Below are 27,969 nucleotides of genomic sequence, written 5' to 3'. Positions count from 1 at the left end.
ATGGGGGAAAAAGTTTCAAACTTCCACTTTTTTCAGATAAGTCATTTCTGTCAGTCAAATTCCACTTACTTGAGATACAGATCTATCAAATCATCTTTACCTTTTGTGAGCTTATGTAACAACCAGGTATCAATAGTCCCAAAGCAGCAATTTTCTTCTTCAATTGCCTTTCGCACCTTGAAAACACAACAGCACAAAATCAATTCAAAAGGCTAAATTATTAAGTGCATGACTAAGTGCCAACCACTAAATACAATATAATCCCATTTTTTATAAAAATTAATATATACACAGAGAAATAATTTCTAGAATTTACCCCCAATGGTTCTAAGCAATTACTATAGGGTATGAAAGGCTTTAGTTTTACACCAAGAATGTTTACTTTTGTGATGAAAAAAACAAAGTGTATCTCTTTTTCAGTTTAGATATACAAATATGTCTAAATATAGAAAGTCTAAAATGGGATGGCACAGTATGGCTCATAGGTCAAATCCAACCTGTTGTCTGTACCTCAAGTTAAGAACATTTTTGTAATTTTATAGTGGTTAAAAGAACAGAAAGAATACCTTGTGACAGATGAGAAGTATATGAAACTCAAATTTCCATGTCCTTAAATAAAGTTTTACTGGAACACAGCCATGCTCATTTATTTATGTATTATTTATGGCTACTTTCATGCTACGATGGCAGACTGTTTGTGAAAGAATCCTCATGGCCTTTAAAGCCTAAAATATTACTTACCTGGAATGTCACAGAAAAAATCTACCAAAAGAAACAAAAGAATCAAAACCTCTTTAAACTAGCCAATAGAGAAATTGGCATGCTTGTAAAGATATCATTAACTCACTGGAAAACAATTCCACAAATCCTACTTGATCACCTCTTCAACTCCTATTTGTCCTTCAAGACTAGCATTTCTTGGGTGTGCCTAACCCAGTACCACACGGGCAACTTCCATATAGCCATTATCTCATAGCATCATTACTTCCCTAAGCTCCTTAAGAGCAGGAACTAGATTGCGTTTATAACCCCAGCACTAGGAGGGTTCCTTTCATATAGCACATGTTAAAAAAAAAACTGGAGAAAATATTTGCAAACAAAGCAACTGACAAAGGATTAATTGCCAAAATATATAAGCAGCTCAATATCAAAAAAACAACCCAATCCAAAAATGGGCAGAAGACCTAAATAGACATTTCTCCAAAGAAGATATACAGACTGCCAAAAAACACATGAAAAGATGCTCAACATCACTAATCATTAGAGAAATGCAAATCAAAACTACAATGAGGTATCACCTCACACCAGTCAGAATGGCCATCATCAAAAAATCTACAAGCAATAAATGCTGGAGAGGGTGTGGAGAAAACGGAACCCTCTTGCACTGTTGGTGGGAATGTAAATTGATACAGCCACTATGGAGAACAGTATCGAGGATCCTTAAAAAACTAAAAATAGAATTACCATATGACTCAGCAATCCCACTACTGGGCATATACCCTGAGAAAACCATAACTCAAAAAGAGTCATGTACCAAAATGTTCATTGCAGCTCTATTTACAATAGCCAGGACATGGAAGCAACTTAAGTGTCCATCGACAGATGAGTGGATAAAGAAGATGTGGCACATATATACAATGGAATATGACATATATATATACTACCAAATGTAAAATAGACAGCTAGTGGGAAGCAGCTGCATGGCACAGGGAGATCAACTCAGTGCTTTGCGACCACCTAGAGGGGTGGGATAAGGAGAGTGGGAGGGAGAGGCAAGAGGGAGGGGATATGGGGATATACGTATGCATATAGTTGATTCACTGTGTTATACAGTAGAAACTAACACAACACTGTAAAGCAATTATATTCCAATAAAGATGTTAAAAAAATAAAGCTTGCTAAATAAATGAGATTTAAAAAAACAGCAAATGGAGACATTTAAGAATGAATCATATTTTAACAGTAGAAAGGATCAATAAAATGAAGACATGGGCTTCCCTGGTGGCGCAGTGGTTGAGAGTCCGCCTGCAGATGCAGGGGACGCGGGTTCGTGCCCCGGTCCGGGAAGATCCCACATGCCGCGGAGCGGCTGGGCCCGTGAGCCATGGCCGTTGAGCCTGCGCTCCGCAATGGGAGAGGCCACAACAGTGAGAGGCCCGCGTATCGCAAAAAAAAAAAAAAAAAAAGAAGACAGATGACATGAGTTCCAAAAAAAGAAGTCATTTGTAGATTACTTATAACTAGTATTTTGAAGAGTCAAGTACTATACCACTTAAATATGGAGTACTTAAAGTAATATTATTAGATTTCAAACTCTTCTTAAATTTAGAAATTGTGATTCTAAAATTTGTTTCAGATTAGACAAAGGTTAATCTGTATTTCAGCAAGTAGCAATAATGTGTGCCAGGTAGTAAGTTCATTTGCTCATTCAAAAAATACTTGAGGGCTTCCCTGGTGGCGCAGTGGTTAAGAATCTGCCTGCCAATTCAGGGGACACAGGCTCAAGCCCTGGTCCGGGAAGATTCCACATACCGCGGAGCAACTAAGCCCGTGCGCCACAACTACTGAGCCTGGGTGCCACAACTACTGAAGCCTGCATGCCTAGAGACCATGCTCCGCAACAAGAAGCCACCACAATGAGAAGCCCGCGCACTACAACGAAGAGTAGTCCCTGCTCGCTGCAACCAGAGAAAGCCCGCGCACAGCAACAAAGACCCAATGCAACCAAAAATAAATAAATAAAATAAATAAATTTATTAAAATAAATATTTGAGAGCCAGGCCCTCTGATTGATAGGTAGTAGGCCCTTGTGAGGCTAGATGGACACAGAGTAGGTATCAGGGCTTCCTAAGGTAGGAGGACCAAGGGCAATCCTCTGCACATTGGGTTAAGACTCCAAACGGCTCTACCCTCGGAGAAAGGGTAAACTAGAAGGATGGGCTCTTATAGGAACTCCAACTCAGCTTTGAACCATCTCAATCATTAAATTGAATTGAGATAATGCTGGTGCATAGAAGAATGGAAGAAGCATACATAGATCCTATCCAGAGCAACATATGTTAAGGCTCTCGTAATTTCTACACACAAGCTCACAAATACAATGTCTAGTTCATATATATATACACACACATATACACACACACACACACATATATATGTATATATATACACACACATACATACAAACAAGTAGCCGGGTTCACCAAACTCATTAAGTTGTATGCATTAAATATGCATAGCTATTTGTATGCCAATAATCATACCTCAATAAAGTGGCTTAAAATTTTTTAAAAAACCAATTAAGTAACCAGGCATACAAGGAAACAAGAGAACATTGCAGGGGGTGGGGGGAGGAGAAAGAGACAGTCCATAGGAGCTATAGATACTGGAATTAATAGCCATGGACTTTTAAAATACGATGCTAATTATGTGGGGAAAACAAGTGAAATTCTAGAACTAAAAAAATTAAGAACTTAATGGACGGGTTTTCATAATAGCACATTAGAAACAAAGAGATAAGAGATTTGGAAGAAAGGTTAGAAGAAAATATCCTGAATAAAGTTCATAGAGACCAAAGAATAGAAAATACGTAAGACAGAGTGAGAGACAAAAAGGATTTAGTCAAAAGGTCTAACATACATGTAATCAGATTTTCAGAAGGAAAGAAGATAAGCAGAATGCAGCAGAAATTTATATTTGAAGATAATGGCTGAGAAATTTTCCAAATCAACAACAGATATCAAACAATGAATTTAAGATGCCCTACAAACGCCAAGCAGGTTGTCACATCTAGATAATAAGCACAGAAAATGTGTTTGATAAAGTCAACATCCAGTCATAACAAAATGTCTTGGCAAACTAGGAAAAGTAGAGAATTTCCTTAATTTGATAAAGGATAGCTAAAGAAATTTATACTAAATGTGAAATGTTGAAAGCTTTTGTTCCAAGATCAGGAATGAGAAAAGGATGTTTGTAGTCATCCCTTCTCGTCAATATATCCTGGAGGTCCTTGTCAATGCAAAGGAAAAGAAATGAGAGAAGAGTCACATTTCTACATCATATGCTATTAGAGCAGCGGGTCCCCAACCTTTCTGGCACCAGACACCGGTTTCATGGAAGACAATTTTTCCATGGACGGCGGCTGGGGGGATTCAGGCGGTCATGCGAGCGATGGGGAGCAGCAGATGAGGCTTCGCTCGCTTGCCCACCACTCACCTCCTGCTGTGCAACCCCGTTCCTAACAGACCGCCGACCAGTACCAGTGGTTAGGGACCCCTGTATTAGGGAATTGCAAACTAAACCAATGAGATACTATGTCACACCTATCAGAATGGCTAAAATCCAAAACTGACATCAAATGTTAGCAAGGATGTGAAGCAACTCCCATTCACTGTTGGTAGAAATGCAAAATGGTACAACCACTTTGGAAGACAATTTAGCAGTTTCTTACAAAGCTAAACATAGTCTTACCATATGATCCAGCAATCACATACCTAGGTATTTACCCAAACGAGGTGAAAATTTGTTCATACAAAAACCTCCACACAAATGTTGACAGCAGCTTTATTCATAATTGCCAAAAACTGGAAGCAATAAGATATCCTTCAATAGCTGACTGGATAAACACACTGTGATACATCTACACAATGAAATACTAATTAGTGGTAAAAAGAAATAAGCTATCAAACCACAAAAAGACATGGAGAAACCTTTAATGCATATTGTTAAGTGAAAGAAGCCAGTCTGAAAAGGCTACATTCTGTATGATTCCAACTATACAACATTCTGGAAAAGGCAAAACTATATAAAGACAGTTAAAAAAAAAAATCGGTGGTTGCCAGGATTTCAGGGGTAAGAGGAGAGGGATGAATAAATGAAGTGCAGGGGATTTTTAGTCAATGAAACTATTTTGTATGACACTGTAATCATAGATACATTACATTAATAATATTTTATAATAATGTGTTACTGCTGATTCATCAATTGCAACAAATGTAGCATATTAATGCAAGATGTTAATAACAGGAAAACCGTGTTGGGGGGAATATGGGAACTCTGTAATTTCTGCTCAATGTTTCTGTAAACCTAAAACTCCTCTAAAATTAACATGTACTAATTTTTTTAAAGGACAAAAGATTTATTCCGCTTGTATGTGTCTTCTTGAGTCAGTTTGGGTAGTCTGTGCATTTCTGGGAAGTTTTCCATTTTATCTAAGTTATCTAATTTGGCATACACTTGTTCATAGTATTGCTTAATAGAGCTTTGTACTTCTGTGAAGTTGGAATTAATGTTCCCTCTTTCATTCATAATTTCAGTTATTTGGATCTTTCTCTCTTTTTTTTTTCTCGTTGTCAGTCTAGCTAATCTTTTCAAACCAACTTTTGGTTTTGTTGATTTTTTCAACTGTTTTTCTATTCTCTGTTTCATCAATTTTCACTCTAGCCTTTATATTACTTTCCTTCTGCCTGCTTTGGGTTTAGTTTGCTCACCTTTTTCCAGTGTCTTAAGAGAGAATATTAGATTTGTTTTCATGTAGTCTCTCTATGTAATATAGTCTTGTTCTAAAATTCCCTGTAAAGACTACTCTTGCTACATCATATCTTAGTATACTGTGTTTTCATTTTCATTCATCTCAAAATTTTTCTAATTTCTCTTGATACTTCTTCTTTTACCCATTGATTATTTTAAAGTGCTTTGTTTAATTTCCACATATTTTTGAACTTCCCAAATTTCTTTCTGCTACTTACTTCTAATTTCATTCCTTTGTAGTCATAGGAATACTTTGTATAATTTCAGTCCTTTTAAATTTATTGAGACTTGTATTATGGTGTGGCATATGTTCTATCCTGGAGCAGGTTCCATGTGCACTTAAGAAGGATGTATATTCTGCTGTTATTAGTTTTCCATAAATGTCTATTAGGTCTAGTTGGTTTATGCTGTTCAAGTTTTCTATTTCCTTGTCGATCTTCTCTCTAGTTGTTCTAACTACCACTGGTGAACTGTTTATTTACACCTTCAGTTCTGTCAGTTTTTGCTTCCTGTATTTCGGAGCACTGTTATTATGTGCATTACTGTCATATATATACTTTTTGGTTGCGCAGCTCAGCATGCTGGATCTTCCCTGACCAGGGATGGAATCTGTGCCCCCTGCAGTGGAAGTGTGGAGTCTTAACCACTGGAATGCCAGGGAAGTCCCAATTGTTATATATTTCTGATGAATGGACTTCTTCTTATAAAATGCCCTTACTTTCTCTAGCAACATTTTTTTTGTTTGTTTTTAAAGTTTGTTTCGTCTGACATTAGTCACTTAGCTTGTGGTTGCTGTTTGCATGGAAATCTTTTCCACTCATTTGCTTTTTAAAAAAATATTTTATTGAAGTATAGTTGATTTACAATGTTGTGTTAATTTCTGCCTTACAGCCACGTGATTCTATATACATATACATACATTCTCTTTCATATTCTTTTCCATTATGGTTTATTACAGGATATTGAATATAGTTCCCTGCACCATACAGTAGGACCTTGTTGCTTATCCATCCTATACATAATAGTTTGCATGTGCTAATCCCAACCACTCAATCCTTCCCTCCCCACTCCCCCTTCCCCTTGGCAACCACAAGCCTGTCTTCTCTATGTCTGTGAGTCTGTTTCCGTTGCATAGATTCCATCCATTTACTTTTAACTGATTTGTATGTTTGAATCTAAAGTATGTCTCCCATAAGGCAGCATATAGTTTGATTTTGCTTTTTTATCCAGTCTAAAACCACAATGAAATATCACTACCTACCCACCAAAATGACTAAAATTAAAAAGACTTATAGGACTTCCCTGGTGGTGCAGTGGTTGAGAGTCCGCCTGCCGATGCAGGGGACACGGGTTCGTGCCGCGGTCCGGGAAGATCCCACATGCCGCGGAGCGTCTGGGCCCGTGAGCCATGGCCGCTGAGCCTGCGCGTCCGGACCCTGTGCTCCGCAACGGGAGAGGCCACAACAGTGAAGGCCCGCGTACCGCAAAAAAAAAAAAAAAAAAAAAAAGACTGATAATATCAATTATGATGGTAAATGAAATTATAAATTCCCTCCTTCGCTGATGAGGGGTGTGTAAATTGTCAAAAACTGTGGGAAAATGTTTGATATTATCCACTAAAGGTGAAAATATATATACACATTCATGCCCTAAAAATTCCATTCCCATGTATAGATACAGCAGAAATGCATTTACATAGCATTATTCATAATGGCCCAAAATGTACATTTGGAAATAACTCAAATGTACATGAACAAAATGGATAAATGGATAAACTATGCAAAATCATATACTGAACACTAAATAGCAATGAAAATATAAGGAAATTAATTTACATAAAATTTGGTCATATTTCACAAATATGTTAAGCAAAAGGAGTCAGACACAAAAGAATAAGCACTGTATGATTCCATTTACAAATTTCAAAAATATTCAGGCAAAGAAAGCTAGAGTGTAGTGTTGAGGAATAAACATGTAAATTGTAAAAGTGGAAAGAAAATGTAATACATAGTGCCACAGTGTTCTAGTTCTTGATTCGAGTAGTGTTACACAGATATTTGCTCCACAAAATATCACTGAGTGGTACATTTTTGTTTTGTTCACTTTTCTATATGTGCCATGACTCACAATAAAAAGGTTTTAAAAAAACAAACTGAGTAAGGATTCCTTGTCTTCCACCCCAATGTGGTGGACACTTAATTTTCCCTCAAATAAGCAAATTATTATCTTTATTCCTTGCAGTTTTTTCATCCCTGTAATCTAGACACACACACACACACACACACGCGTGCGCGCACGCACACACACACACACACACACACACACACACTCTTTCCTTACCTCAGCCAGGTTCTGCAAAATCCAGGCCAATCTCAAAGAAACATGTTGGGTTGTGAAAGTGAACAAACTGGCTGCTAAAAATCGTTTACTTCTAGTGAAAAAGTGCAGCACTCGGCAGGAGCTGTGTATGAGCTATTTTAAAAAAAAAGATATTTTAGGAAAATGCATTTAATGGTGTTTGATGTTTCTATATTAAGTTTCATACACATGCAAACAAACCCAATAGCAAACAATTTATTTAACTACTTATAAAGTGTTCTCAGCACTTAAGGAGATCGAGCAAAGCACCCTAAGAGGACAATTTGCATTCTAAATTATGAAATGTGACACATCTACTATGAACTTCTTTAGCAAACACTAGAGGCTCAAGTACTTATAAAAGTCTTTTAAAAATAACTATTTTCTACCTCTTTACCTATTTTTAACTATGGAAGTAAAGGTAGAGAGTCAAGGGAGAAGGCTATTTTTCTATTAGAAATATATTTTTAATCAAGTTAGTATTAACTCAGAAGGGAAGCTCCCCCTACACATTAAGTGCTTAAAATTTGGGATAAGAGATTTTATTTAATACTATTTATATTTATCTAATGATTGAAGATGAAACATACAGTTTTCAATTTACTTTTTCGTATGCAAAACCTTTAGCTGAAAAAAAAAAAAGCCTTATACAGAAAACTAGCATTGAGTTTTAAGGTTTGTAAGACATACTAAAGAAACCCAAAAAAACCACAACAAAATGAACCCTTATCCTGCTACCTAACTAGAAGGACGCAGATGGACAATTCAACTTCTGAAACTGATGTTGGACAAAACATTCATTTATAGAGAACTTACCTACTTTATGCATTTTTTCCTATTATTCCCACCCCTCCCCAAAATAAATGGAAAGATTTTGGTTTATTTATTTAAAATAGAAATAAATTTATTTTTCTTTCATTTTTAGCATAATGCATCAATCAAGAAATGTGTAGACTCAGTTCTCTCTACATTTCAGTTTTGTCTTTTTTTTTTTTGAACAATGAGGCTCATTTTAATTTTTTTCACCTTTTTTTCTTTTTGGTGAAAACATTTATGCTCTACTCCCTTAGCAAATTTCAGTTATACGATACAGTATTATGAACTAGTCACCATATTATGCATTAGATCCCCAGACCTTATTCATCGTTATACCTGAAAGTCTGTACCGTCCTTTTCACCCTGTTCAGTACTCAAACCTTCTGCACTTCCTTATATTTTACATTACTTATTAAATATAAGACTTTTTTAAAGTATTTAAGGTGAACACCCAGAATCCTTCTTCTGATGTGTTATATGTTAAGAAACATTTCGAACTGAAATGAGTTCTTCTTCCATAAGAAGAACTTCTTTTATACTTCTTTTATACTTTTATACTTTTATACTTTTCCGTATAAAAACCTAGATTTAGGATCCTTCAGGGATCTTCTGTTAAAATGCAGATACTTTGGCAGGGGCACACAAAAAGTACTAAGAGTTCTAATACCTGCACTTTTAGTCAACATATGAACGAGGAACACTTTTGTTCATATATTTAACAAATATTTATTGAGTACCTTCCATGTACCAAGAAGTGTGCTAGGTCCTGAGAAAACAGAGTGAACAAGAGGCAGAATCCCTGCCTTCTTGAAATTTACATTCTAGTGGGAAGAGACAGACAAATACGTAATCAAATCAATAAATGAGATAATCTAAGAAGACACTGGTTGTAAGATGAACCACTATTTAATGTACTAGCAAAAAAGTAAAAAATCCTGCTAGTTAAATTATGACATAATTGTAAGATATAAATTATGGTTAAAATGACCAAAAAACCCCTGATGATTAAAAAATGTATCCTAGTTAAAAATCATCCTTTTCAAAATTGGAAAAAAAAAATGTATGTCTTATAACTCATACATTGCTGGTGGGAATGCAAATGGTACAGCCACTTGGGGAAAAAGTATGGCAGTTTCTTACAAAATAAAACATGCAGTTACCCTATAACCTAGCAATCATCCTCTTGGGGTATTTATCTCAGAGAAATGAAAACTTATGTTCACATAAAATTCCATAAACAAATGTTCATAACAGCTTTATTTGTCATAGCCCCAAACTGGAATTAGCACAGATGTCCCTCAACAGGTGGTACATCTGTACCACTGAATACAACTCAGTAATACAGAGGAAACAAGCTATTGATACATGTAACAACCTGCATTCTCCAGAGAATCATACTAAGTGAAAAAAGCAAATCAAAAACATGTTTTATGCTGCATGATTCCACATATATAACATTTTTGAAATGAGAAAAATGTGTAATGGAGGACAGATTAGTGGTTGCAAGGAGCTAGGGATGGGAGAGGGTGGGGAGGTACACAGGAGAGCAGTGGATGTGGTTATGAAAAGCAACATGAGGGAGGGATCCTTGTAGTGATGGAACAGTTCCGCGTCTGTTCATCATCCGTGCGGTGACAGATACGTGAACATATGGAAAAAACTGTACAGAAACTAAAACACATACACATACCTACAGATGGAACTGAGTACAAGTAAAACTGGGGAAATCTGAATAAGATCTATGGATTATATTAATGTCAATATCCTGGTTGTAACATTATGCTATAGTTTTGTAAAATGTTACCCCTGGGAGAAACTGCAAAGCCTGTAAGGGATCTCTATTATTTCTTACAACTGCATGTGAATCTGCAATGACCTCAATTAAAACTTCAATTAAGAAATGTACATCTCAGAGTCTCTGAAATTTGATGAGTGCTGTGAAAGAAATAAAGGACAGTAATAGAGATCGGATTGGGGGGGTGAGGAGTGCTACTATGAATAGGATGGCAGAGAAGGGCTCCCACAGAGGAGGTGGTGGTGAGGCTGGGCCCTGAAGGATGAGAAGGATCCAGCCATGGTGGCAGAGAGAGCCCCTTGCAGATACGAGGGCCTTCAGGTAAGAAAGGGCTTGAGGGCTGACAAAGCTGGAGCCTAATCCTTAGCAACTTCAGGGAGAGAGGGGTCTGGGAAGGGGTCAGAGCTGGAGACAGGGTCAAACTCTGGTAAGGAGTTGGGACTTTTATGCTGAAAGCAAAGAGAAGCCTTAGCAACCAACAGGCAAGAATCGGAACAGTGAGAGGAAGCATGGGCGTGACTGGAGGACACTGTGGTGCCAGGAGATTGCCACCACGCCCCAATTACTTCACCACTTTGCCTGTGGGTAGCCTTGGCTAAACGCATGACCTTGGTGCCTGCTTTGGCACATCCTCCCTAAACATTTCCAAGAACCTGAGTCAACAGACCATAAGCATCTGGAAAAGGATGATTATAGGGTAGGGTTCCTTCACTGGCAGGACCAGCTCTGCAATTTTGTGTGCTAAACTCCATGAGTCTGTTTGCGTGCATTTCTCTGCTAAGAGAGGCCAAAACTTATATCATATACCTGTTCAATATCAAGTAGACAAGTGCTTTAAATGCTCAGTTTTGTGCTTGATGTCAGTTTTTCATCACGATTTGAGATCTGGGGCTTATACTACAGAAATAAATGTTTTCACAATTTATTTTAAAAGGAATAAAAGTTTTATTAAACACCTCACTGACTAACTTAAGGAACATCTAATGACTTGACCTATTAAAAACTAAAATTATATATTAAAGTATAACACTGCACATTATAAATAGTATAATTTTAAATTATATCATTCAAAGTTCACAATATTTCCTTAAAACCACTTTCAACTCTCTTACTCTATCTTTCCCATGAACAGCACCTCTCAGTATTCAGCCTCACAAGTTATTAAAGCAAGGTGCATTTTTATATATTTAACTAACAAAAAAAATCATTGTGGGTGGGCCTATGGCAGATTTGTTTCACTCGTGCATTGCTGTCATATTCTATAATGTATTCAAGTTTGTTTTCATATAAAATTAATGTCTCCGAACACTTATCAAGGAAAACTGATGCTGCAGACACTCCCCATGCACCACCTGGTAGGGGCAGCCTAACTGAGAAGGCATTTAACTGTGCGGCATTAGAAGCATTAAAACAATCAATATGCAATATTGATTGTAAGACCAAATATTGCAGGTTTCAACATATTTGAGGAGCTGGAAAATTGTCTCGCTCTTTAACTCGGTAGTCTCACACTTCAGAGTGAGATGCTACTACGGCTGTCACTGTAGTCATCAGCATCATCATTTGCCAGGCATCATGGTGAAAGCTTGTGGCAGTCAGCCAGTTATCTATCTCAACATCCATTAACCATTTTTATAGCAAAAGATGATAAAACCTGGACATAGTCTGTACCTTTTCTGGACATAGTCCGTATTTTTTCAATTTCTCCAGGAATGGAAATGAATTCTCACTAACTTGTGAACCTCTGGTCCACCTCAAACCTCCTCATCAGTTCCTGATGTACAGCTGTTAAGGACTTCGGTCCACCAGCACGCTCTTGGGTGACTACTATTAAATTTCACTGGGGTGGGGAGTGTGCAAGTGTGTATTTTCTGCTTAATGTCCTAAGACATCATCAGTCGATGGTACAATTCTGCCTACGGCTAAAGGACATTTACAGGAAAAAACAGCAACAACCAAATCACCGAACATAAGAAAAATATTACCTTCATTAAAAGAGAACTATTCCAAGATTTTACAAGTTCAATAGCTCTTAGGTCTTGCCAACTAATGAAGTTGTGGAAATGCTTTCCCGTTTTCCTAAGAAAAATGGAAACAGTATTTTGAGACTCAATATAAATCAGCGACTATATTATATAAAAGATCTGTCACAAGAGAAAACAAAATTAGAAGCCAAACTGTAATTTCAACATATGATTTAATTAATTGGGGCTTTCTGAATGCCTTCTTCTCTTTGATTTGATAAATTGAACACACTTTGTAACAATTATGTGATGTACAGTATAAAATTTTAGATCAGATTCTATCCAAAAAATCTTCTTTTTGAAGCATTACAATGTATACACTTCCAAAAACAAAACTGATGAAAAGCCTTCAAAGACTTGCTCATACAATTTTAAAAGCAAGACAAAGAAGCCAATATTTTCTCTTTTCATTTTACTTATCTTAATATACACAATCAGATAAAAACTTCTGTACCTACAGAACAGCTAAAATGTAGCCTGAGCCTGTTTTTTTTTTCTTTATAAGTTTATTTATTTTTGGCTGCGTTGGGTCTTTGTTGCTACACATGGGCTTTCTCTAGTTGCAGCAAGCGGGGGCTATTCTTCGTTGCGGTGCACGGGCTTCTTATTGTGATGGCTTCTCTTTTTGCAGAGCACGGGCTCTAGGTGCGTGGGCTTCAATAGTTGTGGCATGTGGGCTTCAGTAGTTGTGGGATGCGGGCTCAGTAGTTGTGGCTCGCGGGGTCTAGAGCACAGGCTCAGTAGTTGTGGCGCATGGGCTTAGTTGCTCCGTGGCATGTGGGATCTTCCCGGACCAGGGCTCAAAGCTGTGTCTCCTGCATTGGCAGGTTGATTTTTAACCACTGCACCACCAGGGAAACCCCTGAGCCTGTTTTAAACCTCTCAACTTTAGGACTGGTTCAGCCCCTGACTGGCGACCTTCCCAGGCTTCCCAAAATTTGTCCAAGAAAAAGAAATTCAACAAACTCTGGGTCAATACTACAATAAAAGCACAGCACTAAGAAATAGAGTTGAAATAAACGTTTTTCCTCTGAGGCTCCTACAAATCAACCACTGCCATCCACTCAGCTTCAACATCCAGCTCAGGCTGGCCTTCTGTGCTCCCTCCAGGCCTCCTCCTATGTGACTGACCACGTTCAATTCCCAAGACTGTCATTTCCCACTCTTTTTAAGCAGTCCTCACCCATGGTCACATCCTCAACTCATCACCTGGAAACATTCTACCACGAAATTCTATCACTTTGCTATACACCTTTGCTATACAACAATAGGTTAATGACGGGGAAATGCCCACAGTATAATATTAAAGGGAAAAAAATCAGGATAAAAACTTTACATATATTGCAATCCCAATTTGCTAATAAATAAATAAGGCAAATTAACCAAAAAGAAAAAGAAATCCTAACATTCTAATATATCAGTCAATACTTCTTGCTATTATTTCAGTTCTCTCAATCTTACTCCCTAAATACCTTCCCTTCAGACTTACTGCATCCTTTAATCCCTCAAACATTCCCTTTCCTTCTTACCGACCCCTCCTAGGCTTACTTTCCTACTAGGCTTACTTACATGGTCTATTACTTTTAATAACTTGCCTTCACACACTGTCTATCCCTCGACTCTCTCTTTTTTAAATTGTGGTAAAATATACATAACATAAAATTTACCATTTCAACCATTTTTAAGTACACAGTACAGTGGCATTAATGTTGTGTAACCATCAGCACTATTTCCAAACACTTGGGCTGTTTCCACCTTCTTCCTACTGTAAATAATGCTGCTACAAACACTGCTGTACAAATATCTGAGTCCCCGTTTTCAATTCTTTTGGGTATATACCTAGGATTAGAATTGCTTGGTCATATGATAATTCTGTGTTTAGTTTCTTATTTATATATTTATTTTTGGCTGCGTTGGGTCTTCATTGCTGCACGTGGGCTTTCTCTAGTTGTGGAGAGCAGGGTCTACGCTTTGCTGTGGTGCGAGGGCTTCTCATTGCAGTGTCTTCTCTTGTTGCGGAGCACGGGCTCTAGGCTCATGGGCTTCAGTAGTTGCAGCACGTGGGCTCAGCAGTTGTGGCGCATGGGCTTAGTTGCTCCGCGGCATGTAGGATCTTCCCGGACCAGGGTTCAAACCCGTGTCCCCTGCATTGGCAGGCGGACTCTCAACCACTGCGCCACCAGGGAAGTCCCCTAGGTTTAGTTTCTGAGGAACTGCCAAATGGTTTTCCACAGCAGCTGCACCATTTGACATTCCAGCAACCAGTATGTAAGAGTTCCAATTTTTCCATATCCTCACCAACACTTGTTAGTTTACATTTAAAAAATTATAGCCATCCTGGGAGATGTGAAGTGGTATCTCATTGTGGTTTTGATTTGCATTTCCCCAATGACTAATGATATTGAGCACCTTTTCATGTGCTAGTTGACCACTTGAATATTATTTAAACCCTTTGTCCATTTATGAATTAGGTTTAGGCTTTGGTGATGTTGCTGAGCTGTCAGAGTTATTTATATTCTCTGGATATTAATTCTTTATCAAATATATGATTTGCAAATATTTTCTCCCATTTTATGAGTTTTCACTTACTTTAAAGTGTCCTTTTTTTTCTTTCTGTTTTTCACCTTTATTAATGGGATCACAGCATTCACATACGTCATGAATATGGTACGTCTTTTTCCTTTAGTGATCCAAACGATCACGATTATCGTTACTGCAAATCAGAGAAGTGATTCTCCTATTGTTATTTTTTAATAAATTTATTTATTTATTTATTATTATTATTTAATTATTTTTGGCTGCGTTGGGTCTTCGTTGCTGTGCGCAGGCTTTCTCTAGTTGCAACAAGCGGGGTCTACTCTTCGTTGCGGTGCGCGGGCTTCTCACTGCGGTGGCTTCTCTTGTTGTGGAGCACGGGCTTTAGGCACATGGGCTCAGTAGTTGTGGCTTGCAGGCTCTAGAGCGCAGGCTCAGCAGTTGTGGCGCACTGGCTTAGCTTCTCCGCAGCATGTGGGATCTTCCCGAACTGGGTCTCGAACCTGTGTCCCCTGCACTGGTAGGTGGATTCTTAACCACTGTGCCACAGGGAAGTTCCTCTCCTATTGTTTTAGTCCTCCATCTTAAATTACAAACCAAACATACCAAGACACATACCTTCCATATTACATGCTTCAGTCAGTTTTCAGACATCTAACTGTAGATTTAAGATATCAATGGCTATAAAATTTTTCAGACTTTTTTTTTTTTTTTTTTGCGGTACACGGGCCTCTCACTGTCGTGGCCTCTCCTGTTGCGGAGCACAGGCTCCGGACGCGCAGGCTCAGCGGCCATGGCTCACGGGCCCAGCCGCTCCATGGCATGCGGGATCCTCCCGGACCGGGGCACGAACCCGTGTCCCCTGCATTGGCAGGCGGACTCTCTACCACTGCGCCACCAGGGAAGCCCTCAGACATTTTTAAAATGCAAATTATTCGTTATGTCAAAATAATTTCAGCATGACTTTATTTCTTATTATTCTGTACTAAATTTAGGGCTCTTCTCAGTTTCTACTTTGGACAGTTCCAATAGTTAAGAAAATTAAAGAAAAATTACTCATCATAAATAGAAGAAAATATCTTGATAGTATTCTTTGATGCACAAAAGTTTTTAATTTTGATAAAATTCAACTTACCTATTTTTTTCATTTGTTAGCTGCACTTTTTCTTTTTTTTTAAAAAAATCTTATTTTGGCCATGCAGCATGCGGAATCTTAGTTCCCTGACCAGGGATCGAACCTGCAAAATCTCAACCACTGGACTGCCAGGGAAGTCCCTGTTAGCTGTATTTTTGATATCATTTAAGAAGTCATTGCTGGGGCTTCCCTGGTGGCGCAGTGGTTGGGAATCTGCCTGCCAATGTGGGAGACGCAGGTTCGAGCCCTGGTCTGGGAGGATGCCACATGCCGCTGAGCAGCTGGGCCCATGAGCCACAACTATTGAGCCTGCGCTCTGAAGCCGGCAAGCCACAACTACTGAGCCTGCACTCTTTGAGCCCGTGAGCCACAACTACTGAAGCCTGTGCTCCTAGAGCCCATGCTCCACAATGAGAAGCCACGGCAATGAGAAGCCCATACACTGCAACGAAGAGTAGCCCCCGCTCGCCGCAACTAGAGAAAGCCCACGGGGCAGCAATGAAGACCCGACGCAGCCAAAAATAAAATAAATTTTAAAAAAAGTCATCGCTAAATCCACAGTAATGAAGATTTCCTCTGTTTTCTTCTAAGAGTTTTATAGTTTTCTGTTTTAAAGTTAGTGTTTTATCCATTTTTTTAAGTTAATTTTTGTATGTGGTATATGGTAACAGTCCAACTTCTTCCTTTTGCAAGTGGATGTCCAGTTTTCTCAGCATTATTTGTTGAAGAGACTGTTCTTTCCCTATTGTCTGGTCATGGCTCCCTGGTATAAAACCAAGTGACCACCGTATTAGTTTCCTTGGATTGCCATAACAAAGGTCACAAATTGGGTGACTAAAACAATAGCAATGTATTGTCTCACGGTTCTGGAGGCCAGAAGTCCAAAATCATGGTGTTAGCAGGGCCGTCCTCCCTCTGGAACCTGTAAGGGGATCCTCCCTTGCCTGGGAGGATCTGGTAGTTTGCAGCAATCTTTCCTTCTTCACATGGTGTTCTCCCTGTGTCTGTCTTCACATGGCAGTCTTCATATGAGGAAACCAGTCATATTTGATGAGGAGTCCACCTCATCCTGCATTATGATCTCATCCTAATTTAAATAATTACATCTGCAATGACCCTATTTCCAAAGGTTACGTTTTGAGGCACTGCTGTTGAGTTATTTCCCCCAAATCTCCTTCGCTCCTAAGTGTGAGATTACTAAGTCAAAGAGTAAGACAATTTTCCAGCTCCTCAAATGTGATGAAACCTGCAATATTTGCTCTTATAATCAATATTGCATATTGACTGTTTTAACACTTTTAATGCCACACAGTTAAATGCCTTCTCAGCTAGGCTGCCCCTTCCAGACGGTGCATGGGCAGTGTTTGGAACTACAGGTTTCCTTAATAAGTATTTGGAGACATTAATTTTAGATGAAAGCAAACTTGAATATATTATAGAATATGAGAGTAATGCATGAGTGAAACAAATCTGTCATAATCTCACACACATTGATTTTTCTTTTTGTTAGATTAAGGTATAAAAATGCACCTTGCTTTAATAACTTGTGAGGTTGAATACTGGGAGGTGCCGTTTACAGGAAAGACCGAGTAATTAAGGGAGTTGAAAAGGTTTTAAGGAAAGGCATGAATCCTGAACTGTATGGTTTTATACAGTTTTTGTAATGTGTAGTATTATACCTTAATGTATAATTTCAGTTTTTAACAGATAAATTCAAACATTCCTTAAGTTGACTAATTACTTAACTCAGGTGAGTGAGATTTTTTCAAGTTTTATTCCTTTGAAAATAAGTGTAATAACTCTAGAAATCTGCTTTTCCCACTCCTCAGGGATTGTCATTTCTTCCTGGCTGAGGGCTGTCAATTTGCGACTTTTCCAAACTACTTTGGCAAAGTATGTATTCCTTGTTGGTGTGTGGTCGCTGAAGTTTCTGAAACGTCTGTTATGTTTTCTCTGTGATCGGCTAGTGATCTGACGAACATTTTCTAAAATGTGTGGCCTCGCGAACCCCCAAAAGATACTGGCCCTTTAAATCTTCCAACAGACGCTGCCAAAGGAAGCAACTGCAGCTGAGAGGGCCAGAACCTAGGTAAGCATCTGTGCCAGTTCTGCAGGGCATTGCAAAATCTACCAAAGTACATGGGCCCACATTTTGGTAGGACAAAGTTCTCAGCCCTCATTCCTGGAATGTGGGCCGCTTTCCCCACATGTGCAGTAGGGCTGAAGAATGGAGGCTGGTGGCTGGTTTGCACATGTCCTCTCTTACCCAAGGATAGCAGCCTCTACCTTTATCCAGCAGTCCCCTAGCTGTTATAAGGTCGGATCAGGTTCCAGAGTTCTGAAAGAGCTTATTCCAATCTCTCCAAATCAACAATTGCTTTGGTGGAGGGACCAACCCCTATAGCTTCCCACTCCACTATTTTGGTGATGTCACTCTCTACCCCTTGACTTACAAGTTAACTATGTACCTTTTCAATACCTAATCTGGGATTAATCTAACTTTCTTCTGGGTTCACTTTCAATGTCAGAACCATTGAGAGGAGTTGGAGGAAAGTCCCATAACCTTGTGAATTGGTACCATACCTATGAGATACAAGCTCGTCTGCTCTCTCAAAGTCACTTAAAATGATGAAAGTCTCTCTCTTGTCCCTAATTAGTTTCCTCTCCACTCCCCACCAATGGCACATCTAACTTTTCATTAGATTTCTCAAGCCCTAGGCCACCACTTGCCTCCTGTTTCTCAAGGGAAGTAAGGACACAGGAAATGACTTTCCTCAACTCTCTACTCCTCCAGCTACACCTACAGCGATGGTGCATCTCACTCTTGGGTCAGAGGAGAAGCTTTCCCTCTCCAAGTCTAAGGCTGGCACCTCCACCTGTACTCTCTTTATCCATGCCTTCCTGTCTCTTCTATCACTTCATTTCGCAAACATTCCTGCAACTGTCTTCTCTAAACTTGCTTAAATCTCCCCATCTTTGACCCATGATACCTCCCCACCCAACTAAGCCCTCTCAGTTTCCATATCACTTCCTACTACCTCAACTACATACAATTCAAATGCAATTTAGATTCCTAATCATTCATGAAAATTACATTCACTACGTTCATCAATGTAGTTATTTATTTATTTAGTATTGCTTTCTTTTTTTTTTTTTTTTGGCCGAGTGGCTTGCAGGATCTTAGTTCCCTGACCAGGGATTGAACCCTCACCCTCAGCAGTGAAAGTGCCAAGTCCACTGGATCTCCGAGGACTTTCTTCGTTGTGGTGCGCAGGCTCCTCGTTGTGGTGGCTTCTCTTGTTGCGGAGCATGGGCTCTAGGCGCGCGGGCTTCAGTAGTTGCAGCACGCAGACTCAGTAGTTGTGGCTCGCAAGCTCTAGAGCGCAGGCTCAGTAGTTGTGGTGCATGGGCTTAGTTGCTCCACGGCATGTGGGATCTTCCTGGACCAGGGTCTCGAACCCGTGTCCCCTGCATTGGCAGGTGGATTCTTAACCACTGTGCCACCAGGGAAGTCCTGAGGTGTCTTTTTGATATGAGATCAGAGACCTGAATAAGCAACAGCTTTCAAAGAGACTTCCAGTTTCAGCCTCATTCCCCTCAAACCCACTGTCCATGCTGCTTTAAGAATACTCTTTCTAAAATATAAATTTGGTCACACTGCTCTCCTGCTTAACAGCTTTTGAGTTTCCCACTGCTTATAAGGGGTAAACTCTTTACCACAACCAATGGCCTTCTCTGGTCTGGGTCCCTGCGTTCCTCTCCAGGTTCATCGCAATCAAAGCCTTGAGTGCCTACTATGTGCCAGGTACTGCACTCGGTGTGAAGGACCCTGTGAGGACAGGGCAGATGAAAGTCCCAACACTCATGGAACTTCTTACTTCTATGGGAGAGGTGTAATTTTTAAAATGTGTAAACAAGTAAATAAAAATTTTAGACATGAAGTGATTTTAGATATGAAAAATTTTAGTGATGAGTGACAGGAAGATAATAAAATGGTAAAGTCACAGGTAAATAAAATGGTCAGGGAAGGTCCCTTAGAAGAAGTGATCTTTGAGGTGAGCTCCAAATGATGAGAAAGGGAAGATCTTGGGTAACAGAGCTCCAGGCAGGGGGAGCAGCAGGCACAAAGCTCGAAGGCAGGAATCAGTGGAGAGCATTCAAGAAGCAGGCCGCGGGGCGGTTGCAGCACAGAGCATAGCAGGAGGGTTGGTCAGAGATGAGGTTAGAGTCAGGAAGGAGTGAGAACACTTGGGTGTGGTGCCTTCCCGATGTCACTGCTTGAATTCCAGAGCCCTTTATCTTGTTTATTTTTAGTTTCTTTGGCTGCACTGCACGGCTTGCAGGATCTTAGTTTCCCAACAAGAGGCTGGACCGCGTCCTCAGCAGTGAAAGCACGGAGTCTTAACCACTGGGCCGCCAGGGAACTCCTTCCAGAGTCCTTTAGATGCTTCAGACGCACCATGCTCTTGCATCTCCCGCCTCTGCCAGTGGTTTGCTCTCTCCACTAAGGGAACTCCTACTCATCCTTCGAGACTTGGCTCTGTGAAACGTTCCCTAACTCCCACTTCTAGGCTATTCAGTCACCCCCTCCAGCTCCCTCATTAAGGTATAAAGCAGTCCTGCAGAGCAGACGTCTGTCAGCTGCACCCTCACTATGTACACGTCTGTATCTAACACTAGACTGTGAGCCTCCTGAGGGAACAGTGAATTCACTTTCAGATTCTCACCACCTAGCCCAGATACAAAAGAGGTATTTGATTGATAAATGAATAAACGCTGCTCTGCTAATGAGAACTATCAGACTGGGTTTGTCAGAAATGAAATCTATTGATATATGATTCTTTGGAGCCATTCTACAACAGCATCTACTTACACACTTAAATCTGATTTTTTCACTGGTTCATCAAATATTTATACAGCAATTTCTGCCAGAAGCTGGGGATACAGCTGTGAACAGAGACATGGCATCGTTGCCCTTATGAATATATTTTCTACCAGGGAAGTCAAACAAATAATCAATTACTCAGTTGCTTACTTACAAAAGGAACAAGTCCATGAAGGGTACCATGGGTGTCTTAATGGGGAGACTCTACTGTGTCTGGGAGGTCAGGAAAGCCTTCTTTGAAAAGTGACAACAGAACTGAGCTCCAAAGGATAAGTAGGAAAAAACAAGGAGGGTGAACATTCCCAACAAAATGTATTATATGTCCAAAGGTGCTAAGGCAGGATGGGGCATGATGTGTTAAAGGCTGGTATAGCTGAAGAACAAAGAGGGGAGAAGATCACAAAGTGAATGTGGCATCATTAACTCAACAGGATAGAAGATGATATATAATGCTGATCTCAAGTAATAGCCCATGTTTTAACATTCACTTGTGGTGACTTACGTTTGTTTTAGCTCTATCAACAGTAAAAGGAAAAAGAGAGGGAAAACAAGAATGCAGTATTGTAAATGAACTGTCTTAAACCTCTCTAACACAGTGTACCATTCTTGGCTCTGAATCTATTTTGTGTCATAAATAATTGCTAAGAACCATTAACACAAGTAGCAGGTGCCACAATAAAAGATAGATTTGGTGCTGAGTGAATGCAGATTAATTTAGATACTTGCATTATGAGACTGTAAATTCCTGGAGGGCTGTTGTTCTGATGCATCTTTATATTCAAATCAGCAACTAGCACAATGCCTTGCTTGCGATGAGCCCTCAAACAGTTACCAAGTGTATCCCGGTGCAGGGACTCATGGCTTATACTACTAATTGGCACGCACCCTGATCTGAGGTTAGTTGGCAGAAGCCTCCCTGAGAGACACAGTGTCAGAAGAAAGAAAACAACTCAAGATTTTTTTTTTAGAACAAAGTGAATTTAAAACAACCAAAATGGAGGAGTTATCATTTACAGTTGTTTTAGAAAACAAGCTAAACACAACCACTGATCAAATATGTTGAAAAAAAAGAAGAAAACTCAAGGACTGAAAAGAGTTAAAAAAAAAAAAGAGTTTCGGTGAATAGGCAGAAGATGGCAGAGTAGGACATGTGCTCACTCCCTCTTGTGAGAGCACCAGAATCACAACTAACTGCTGAACAATCATCGAAAGGAAGACACTGGAACTCACTAAAAAAGATACCCCACATCCAAAGAAAAAGGAGAGGCCACAATGAAATGGTACAAGGGGCGCAATCCCCATAAAATCAAATCCCATAACCGCTGGGTGGGTGACTCACAAACTGGAGAACACTTATACCACAGAAGTTCACCCACCGGAGTAAAGGTTCTGAGCCCCACGTCAGGCTTCCCAACCTGGTGGTCCGGCAATGGGAGGAGGAATTCCCAGAGAATCAGACTTTGAAGGCTAGCGGGATTTGATTGCAGGACTTTGACAGGACTGGGGGAAACAGAGACTCCACTCTTGGAGGGCACACACAAAGTAGTGTGCCCAGCGGGACCCAGGGGAAAGAGCAGTGACCCCAAGGGAGACTGAACCAGACCTATCTGCTGGTGGTAGAGGGTCTCCTGCAGAGGCGGGGTGTGGCTGTGGCTCACCGCGGGGACAAGGACACTGGCAGCAGAAGTTCTGGGAAGTACTCCTTGGCGTGAGCCCTCCTGGAGTCCGCCATGAGCCCCTCCAAAGAGCCTGTAGGCTCCAGTGCTGGGTCACCTCAGGCCAAACAACCAACAGCGAGGGAACTCAGCCCCATCCATCATCAGACAGAAGATTAAAGTTTTACTGAGCTCTGCCCACCAGAGCAACACCCAGCTCTACCCACCAATAGTCCCTCCCATCAGGAAGCTTGCACAAGGCTCTTAGATAGCCTTTTTCACCAGACTACAATTCTGCAGCCTGTGGAACGAAAACGACATTCACAGAAAGGCAGACAAATGAAAAGGCAGAGGACTATGTACCAGAACAAGATAAAACCCCAGAAAAACAACTAAATGAAGTGGAGATAGGCAACATTCCAGAAAAAGAATTCAGAATAATGATAGTGAAGATGATCCAGGACCTTGGAAAAAGAATGGAGGTAAAGGTCGAGAAGATGCAAAAAATGTTTAACAAAGACCTAGAAGAATTAAAGAACAAACAGAGATGAACAATACAATAACTCAAATGAAAAATACACTAGAAGGAATCAATAGCAGAATAACTGGGGTAGAAGAACAGATAAGTGACCTGGAAGACAGAATGGTGGAATTCACTGCCATGGAACAGAATAAAGAAAAAAGAATGAAAAGAAATGAAGACAGCCTAAGAGACCTCTGGGACAATATTAAATGCACCAACGTTCCCATTATAGGGGTCCCAGAAGGAGAAGAGAGAGAGAAAGGACCCAAGAAAATATATGAAGAGATTATAGTCGAAAACTTTCCTAACATGGGAAAGGAAACAGCCACCCAAGTCCAGAAAGCGCAGAGAGTCCCAGGCAGGATAAACCCAAGGAGAAACAAACCAAGACACAGAGTAATCAAATTGACAAAAATTAAAGACAAAGAAAATTATTAAAAGCAACAAGGGAAAAATGACAATATACAAGGGAACTCCCATAAGGTTAACAGCTGATTTCTCAGCAGAAACTCTACAAGCCATAAGGTAGTGGCACAATATATTTAAAGTGATGAAAGGGAAGAACCTACAACCAAGATTACTCTACCTGGCAAAGATCTCATTCAGATTTGACGGAGAAGTCAAAAGCTTTAGAGACAAGCAAAAGCTAACAGAATTCAGCACCACGAAACCAACCCTACAACAAATGCTAAAGGAACTTCTCTAAGTGGGAAACACAAGAGAAGAAAAGGACCTACAAAAACAAACCCAGGGCTTCCCTGGTGGTGCAGTGATTGAGAGTCCACCTGCCGTTGCAGGGGACACGGCTTTGTGCCCCCGTCTGGGAAGATCCCACATGCCGTGGAGCGGTTAGGCCCGTGAGCCATGGCCGCTAAGCCTGTGCGTCTGGAGCCTGTGCTCCGCAATGGGAGAGGCCACAACAGTGAGGGACCCGTGTACTGCAAAAAAAAAAAAAAAAAACAAACCCAGAAAAACCCAAAACAATTAAGAAAATGGTCCTAGGAACATACATATCGATAATTACCTTAAATGTGAATGGATTAAATGCTCCAACCAAAAGACACAGGCTAGCTGAATGGATACAAAAATAAGACCCATATATATGCTGTCTACAAGAGACCACTTCAGACCTAGGGACACATACAGACTGAGAGTGAGGGGATGGAAAAAGATATTCCATGCAAATGGAAATCAAAAGAAAGCTGGAGCAGCAATACTCATATCAGATAAAATAGACTTTAAAATAAAGAATATTATGGGATAGAAGGAAGGGCACTACATAATGATCAAGGGATTAATCCAAGAAGAAGATATAACAATTATAAATATATATGGACCCAACATAGGAGCACCCTAATACATAAGGCAAATGCTAACAGCTATAAAAGAGGGAATCGACAGCAACACAATAATAGTGGGGGATTTTACCACCTCACTTACACCAATGGACAGATCACCCAGATAGAAAATTTAAAAGGAAACATAAGCTTTAAATGACACAATAGACCAGATAGATTTAATCGATATTTCTAGAACATTCCATCCAAAAACAGCAGATTACATTTTCTTCTCAAGTGCACACGGAACATTCTCCAGGATAGATCACATCTTGGATCACAAATCAAGCCTTGGTAAATTTAAGAAAACTGAAATCATATCAAGCATCTTTTCCGAGCACAACACTATAAGATTGGAAATCAACTACAGGTGGAAAAAACGTAAAAAACACAAACACATGGAGGTTAAACAATACATTACTAAATAACCAAGAAATCACTGAAGAAATCAAGGAGGAAATAAAAAAATACCCAGAGACAAATGACAACAAAAACACAATGATCCAAAACCTATGGGGTGCAGCAAAAGCAGTTCTAAGAGGGAAGTTTATAGCAATACAATCCTACCTCAAGAAACAAGAAAAATCTCAAATAAAGAATCTAACCTTACACCTAAAGCAATTAGAGAAAGAAGAACAAACAAAACCCAAAGTTAGTAGAAGGAAAGAAATCATAAAGATCAGAGCAGAAATAAATGAAATAGAAACAAAGAAAACAATAGCAAAGATCAATAAAACTAAAAGCTGATTCTTTGAGAAGATAAACAAAATTGGTAAACCTTTAGCCAGACTCATCAAGAAAAAGAGGGAGAGGACTAAAATCAATAAAATTAGAAATGAAAAAGAAGTAACAACAGACACCACAGAAATACAAAGCATCCTAAGAGACTACTACAAGCAACTCTGTGCCAATAAAATGGACAACCTGGAAGAAACAGATAAATTCTTAGAAAGGTATAACCTTCCAAGACTGAACCAGGAAGAAATAGAAAATATGAACAGACCAATCACAAGTAATGAAATTGAAACTGTGATTAAAAATCTTCCAACAAACAAAAGTCCAGGACCAGATGGCTTCACAGGTGAATTCTATCAAACATTTAGAAAAGAGCTAACACATATCCTTCTCAAACTCTTCCAAAAAACTGCAGAGGAAGGAACACTCCCAAACTCATTCTATGAGGTCACCATCACCCTGATACCAAAACCAGACAAAGATACTACAAAAAAAGAAAATTGCAGACCAATATCACTGATGAATATAGATGCAAAAATCCTCAACAAAATACTAGCAAACAGAATCCAACAATACATTAAAAGGATCATACACCATAATCAACTGGGATTTACCCCAGGGATGCAAGGATTCTTCAATATATGCAAATCAATCAATGTGATACACCACATTAACAAATTGAAGAATAAAAAGCATATGATCATCTCAATACATGCAGACAAGCTTCTGACAAAATTCAACATCCATTTATGATAAAAACTCTCCAGAAAGTGGGCATAGAGTGAACCTACCTGAACATAATAAAGGTCATATATGACAAACCCACAGCAAACATCATTCTCAATGGTGAAAAACTGAAAGCATTTCCTCTAAGATCAGGAAGAAGACAAGGATGTCCACTCTTGTCACTATTATTCAACATAGTTTTGGAAGTCCTAGCCATGGCAATCAGAGAAGAAAAAGAAATAAAAGGAACACAAATTGAAAGAGAAGTAAAACTGCCACTGTTTGCAGATGACATGATACTATATATAGAAAATCCTAAAGATGCCAACAGAAAACTATTAGCGCTAATCAATGAATTTGGTAAAGTTGCAGGATACAAAATTAAGGCACACAAATCTCTTGCATTCCTATACACCAAGAATGTAAGATCAGAAAGAGAAATTAAGGAAACAATCCCATTCACCATTGCAACAAAAAGAATAAAATACGTACAAATAAACCTACCTAAGGAGATAAAGGTCTGTACTCAGAAAATCATAAGACACTGATGAAAGAAATCAAAGATGACACAAACAGATGGAGAGATATACCATGTTCTTGGATTGGAAGAATCAGTATTGTGAAAATGACTATACTACCCAAAGCAATCTACAGAATCAATGCAATCCCTATCAAATTACCAATGGCATTTTTTACAGAACTAGAACAAAAAAATCTTAAAATTTGTATGAAGACACAAAAGACCCTGAAGAGCCTAAGCAATCTTGAGGGAAAAAAACGGACTTGGAGGAGTCAGACTCGCTGACTTCAGACCATACTACAAAGTTATAGTAATCAAGACAATATGGTACTGGCACAAAACCAGAAATATAGATCAAAGGAACAGGATAAAAAGTCCAGAGATAAACCCATGCATCTATGATCAACTAATCTATGACAAAGGAGGCAGGGATATACAATGGAGAAAAGAGTCTCTTCAATAAGTGGTGCTGGGAAAACTGGACAGGTACACGTAAAAGAATGAAATTAGAACACTCCCTAACACCATACACAAAAGTAAACTGAAAATGGATTAAAGACCTAAATGTAAGACCGGACACTATAAAACTCTTAGAGGAAAACATAGGAAGAACACTCTTTGACATAAATCACAGCAAGATCTTTTTGACCCACCCCCTAGAGTAATAGAAATAAAAACAAACAAACAAAAAGAGTTTTCTGGCATCTGAGGGGTGGGGGGGAATGAGGAGAAAAATAAAAAGGAAGTTCAGGGCTTCCCTGGTAGCGCAGTGGTTGAGAGTCCGCCTGTTGATGCAGGGGACACGGGTTTGTGCCCCGGTCCGGGAGGATTCCACGTGCCGCGGAGCGGCTGGGCCCGTGAGCCATGGCCGCTGAGCCTGCGCGTCTGGAGCCTGTGCTCCGCAACGGTAGAGGCCACAACAGTGAGAGGCCCGTGTACCACAAAAAAAAGAAAAAAGAAAGTTCAAAGTTTTAGACATCCTAACAGCATTCTAAGGAAAACAAAGTTTCTATGGCCATGATGACAGAATGCACCATGGACGCTGGAGGAAAAAACAATGATCTGGGAAGAGCAGGCGCTGGCTGGGGCTGGATGAACAATAGGTTGTTCCACAGGGTCAAATCTGTCTCTCTTTTTCTCTCAACAATGAGCAAGAGGACTTCCCTTGTGGTGCAGTGGTTAAGAATCCACCTGCCTATGCAGGGGACACGGGTTAGATCTCTGGTCCGGGAAGATCCCACACCAACTGAGCCTATGCACCACAACTACTGAGCCCAAGTGCCACAACTACTGAGCCTGCATGCTACAACTACTGAAGCCCACATGCCCAGAGCCTGAGCTCCACAACAAGAAAAGCCACTGCAATGAGAAGCTCACGCACCGCAACAAAGAGCAG

At 39.7% G+C, this 27,969-nt stretch overlaps 1 protein-coding gene across 6 annotated transcripts in view; it reads right to left on the bottom strand.

Moving 5' to 3' along the window:
* Window positions 1-27,969, bottom strand: part of GK5 (glycerol kinase 5) — a 78,103-nt gene that overhangs the window by 32,501 nt on the left and 17,633 nt on the right. For 5 of the 6 annotated variants that reach the window (XM_073803744.1, XM_073803745.1, XM_019934295.3 and 2 more), the window contains 3 exons: window positions 12,484-12,577; window positions 7,870-8,001; window positions 101-176 (listed from right to left, as the gene is read on the bottom strand). In XM_073803744.1, the coding sequence (XP_073659845.1) occupies window positions 101-176; window positions 7,870-8,001; window positions 12,484-12,577 (302 nt within the window). The remainder of the gene's footprint in view (window positions 1-100; window positions 177-7,869; window positions 8,002-12,483; window positions 12,578-27,969) is intronic. The other variant, XM_073803743.1, reaches the window with a different exon arrangement.

Source organism: Tursiops truncatus, chromosome 4, assembly GCF_011762595.2.
Source record: "Tursiops truncatus isolate mTurTru1 chromosome 4, mTurTru1.mat.Y, whole genome shotgun sequence".
NCBI classification, from domain to species: domain Eukaryota; kingdom Metazoa; phylum Chordata; class Mammalia; order Artiodactyla; family Delphinidae; genus Tursiops; species Tursiops truncatus.
The sequence above is the reverse complement of the archived record's forward strand: the minus strand, read 5'-3'. Positions and strand labels throughout refer to the sequence as shown.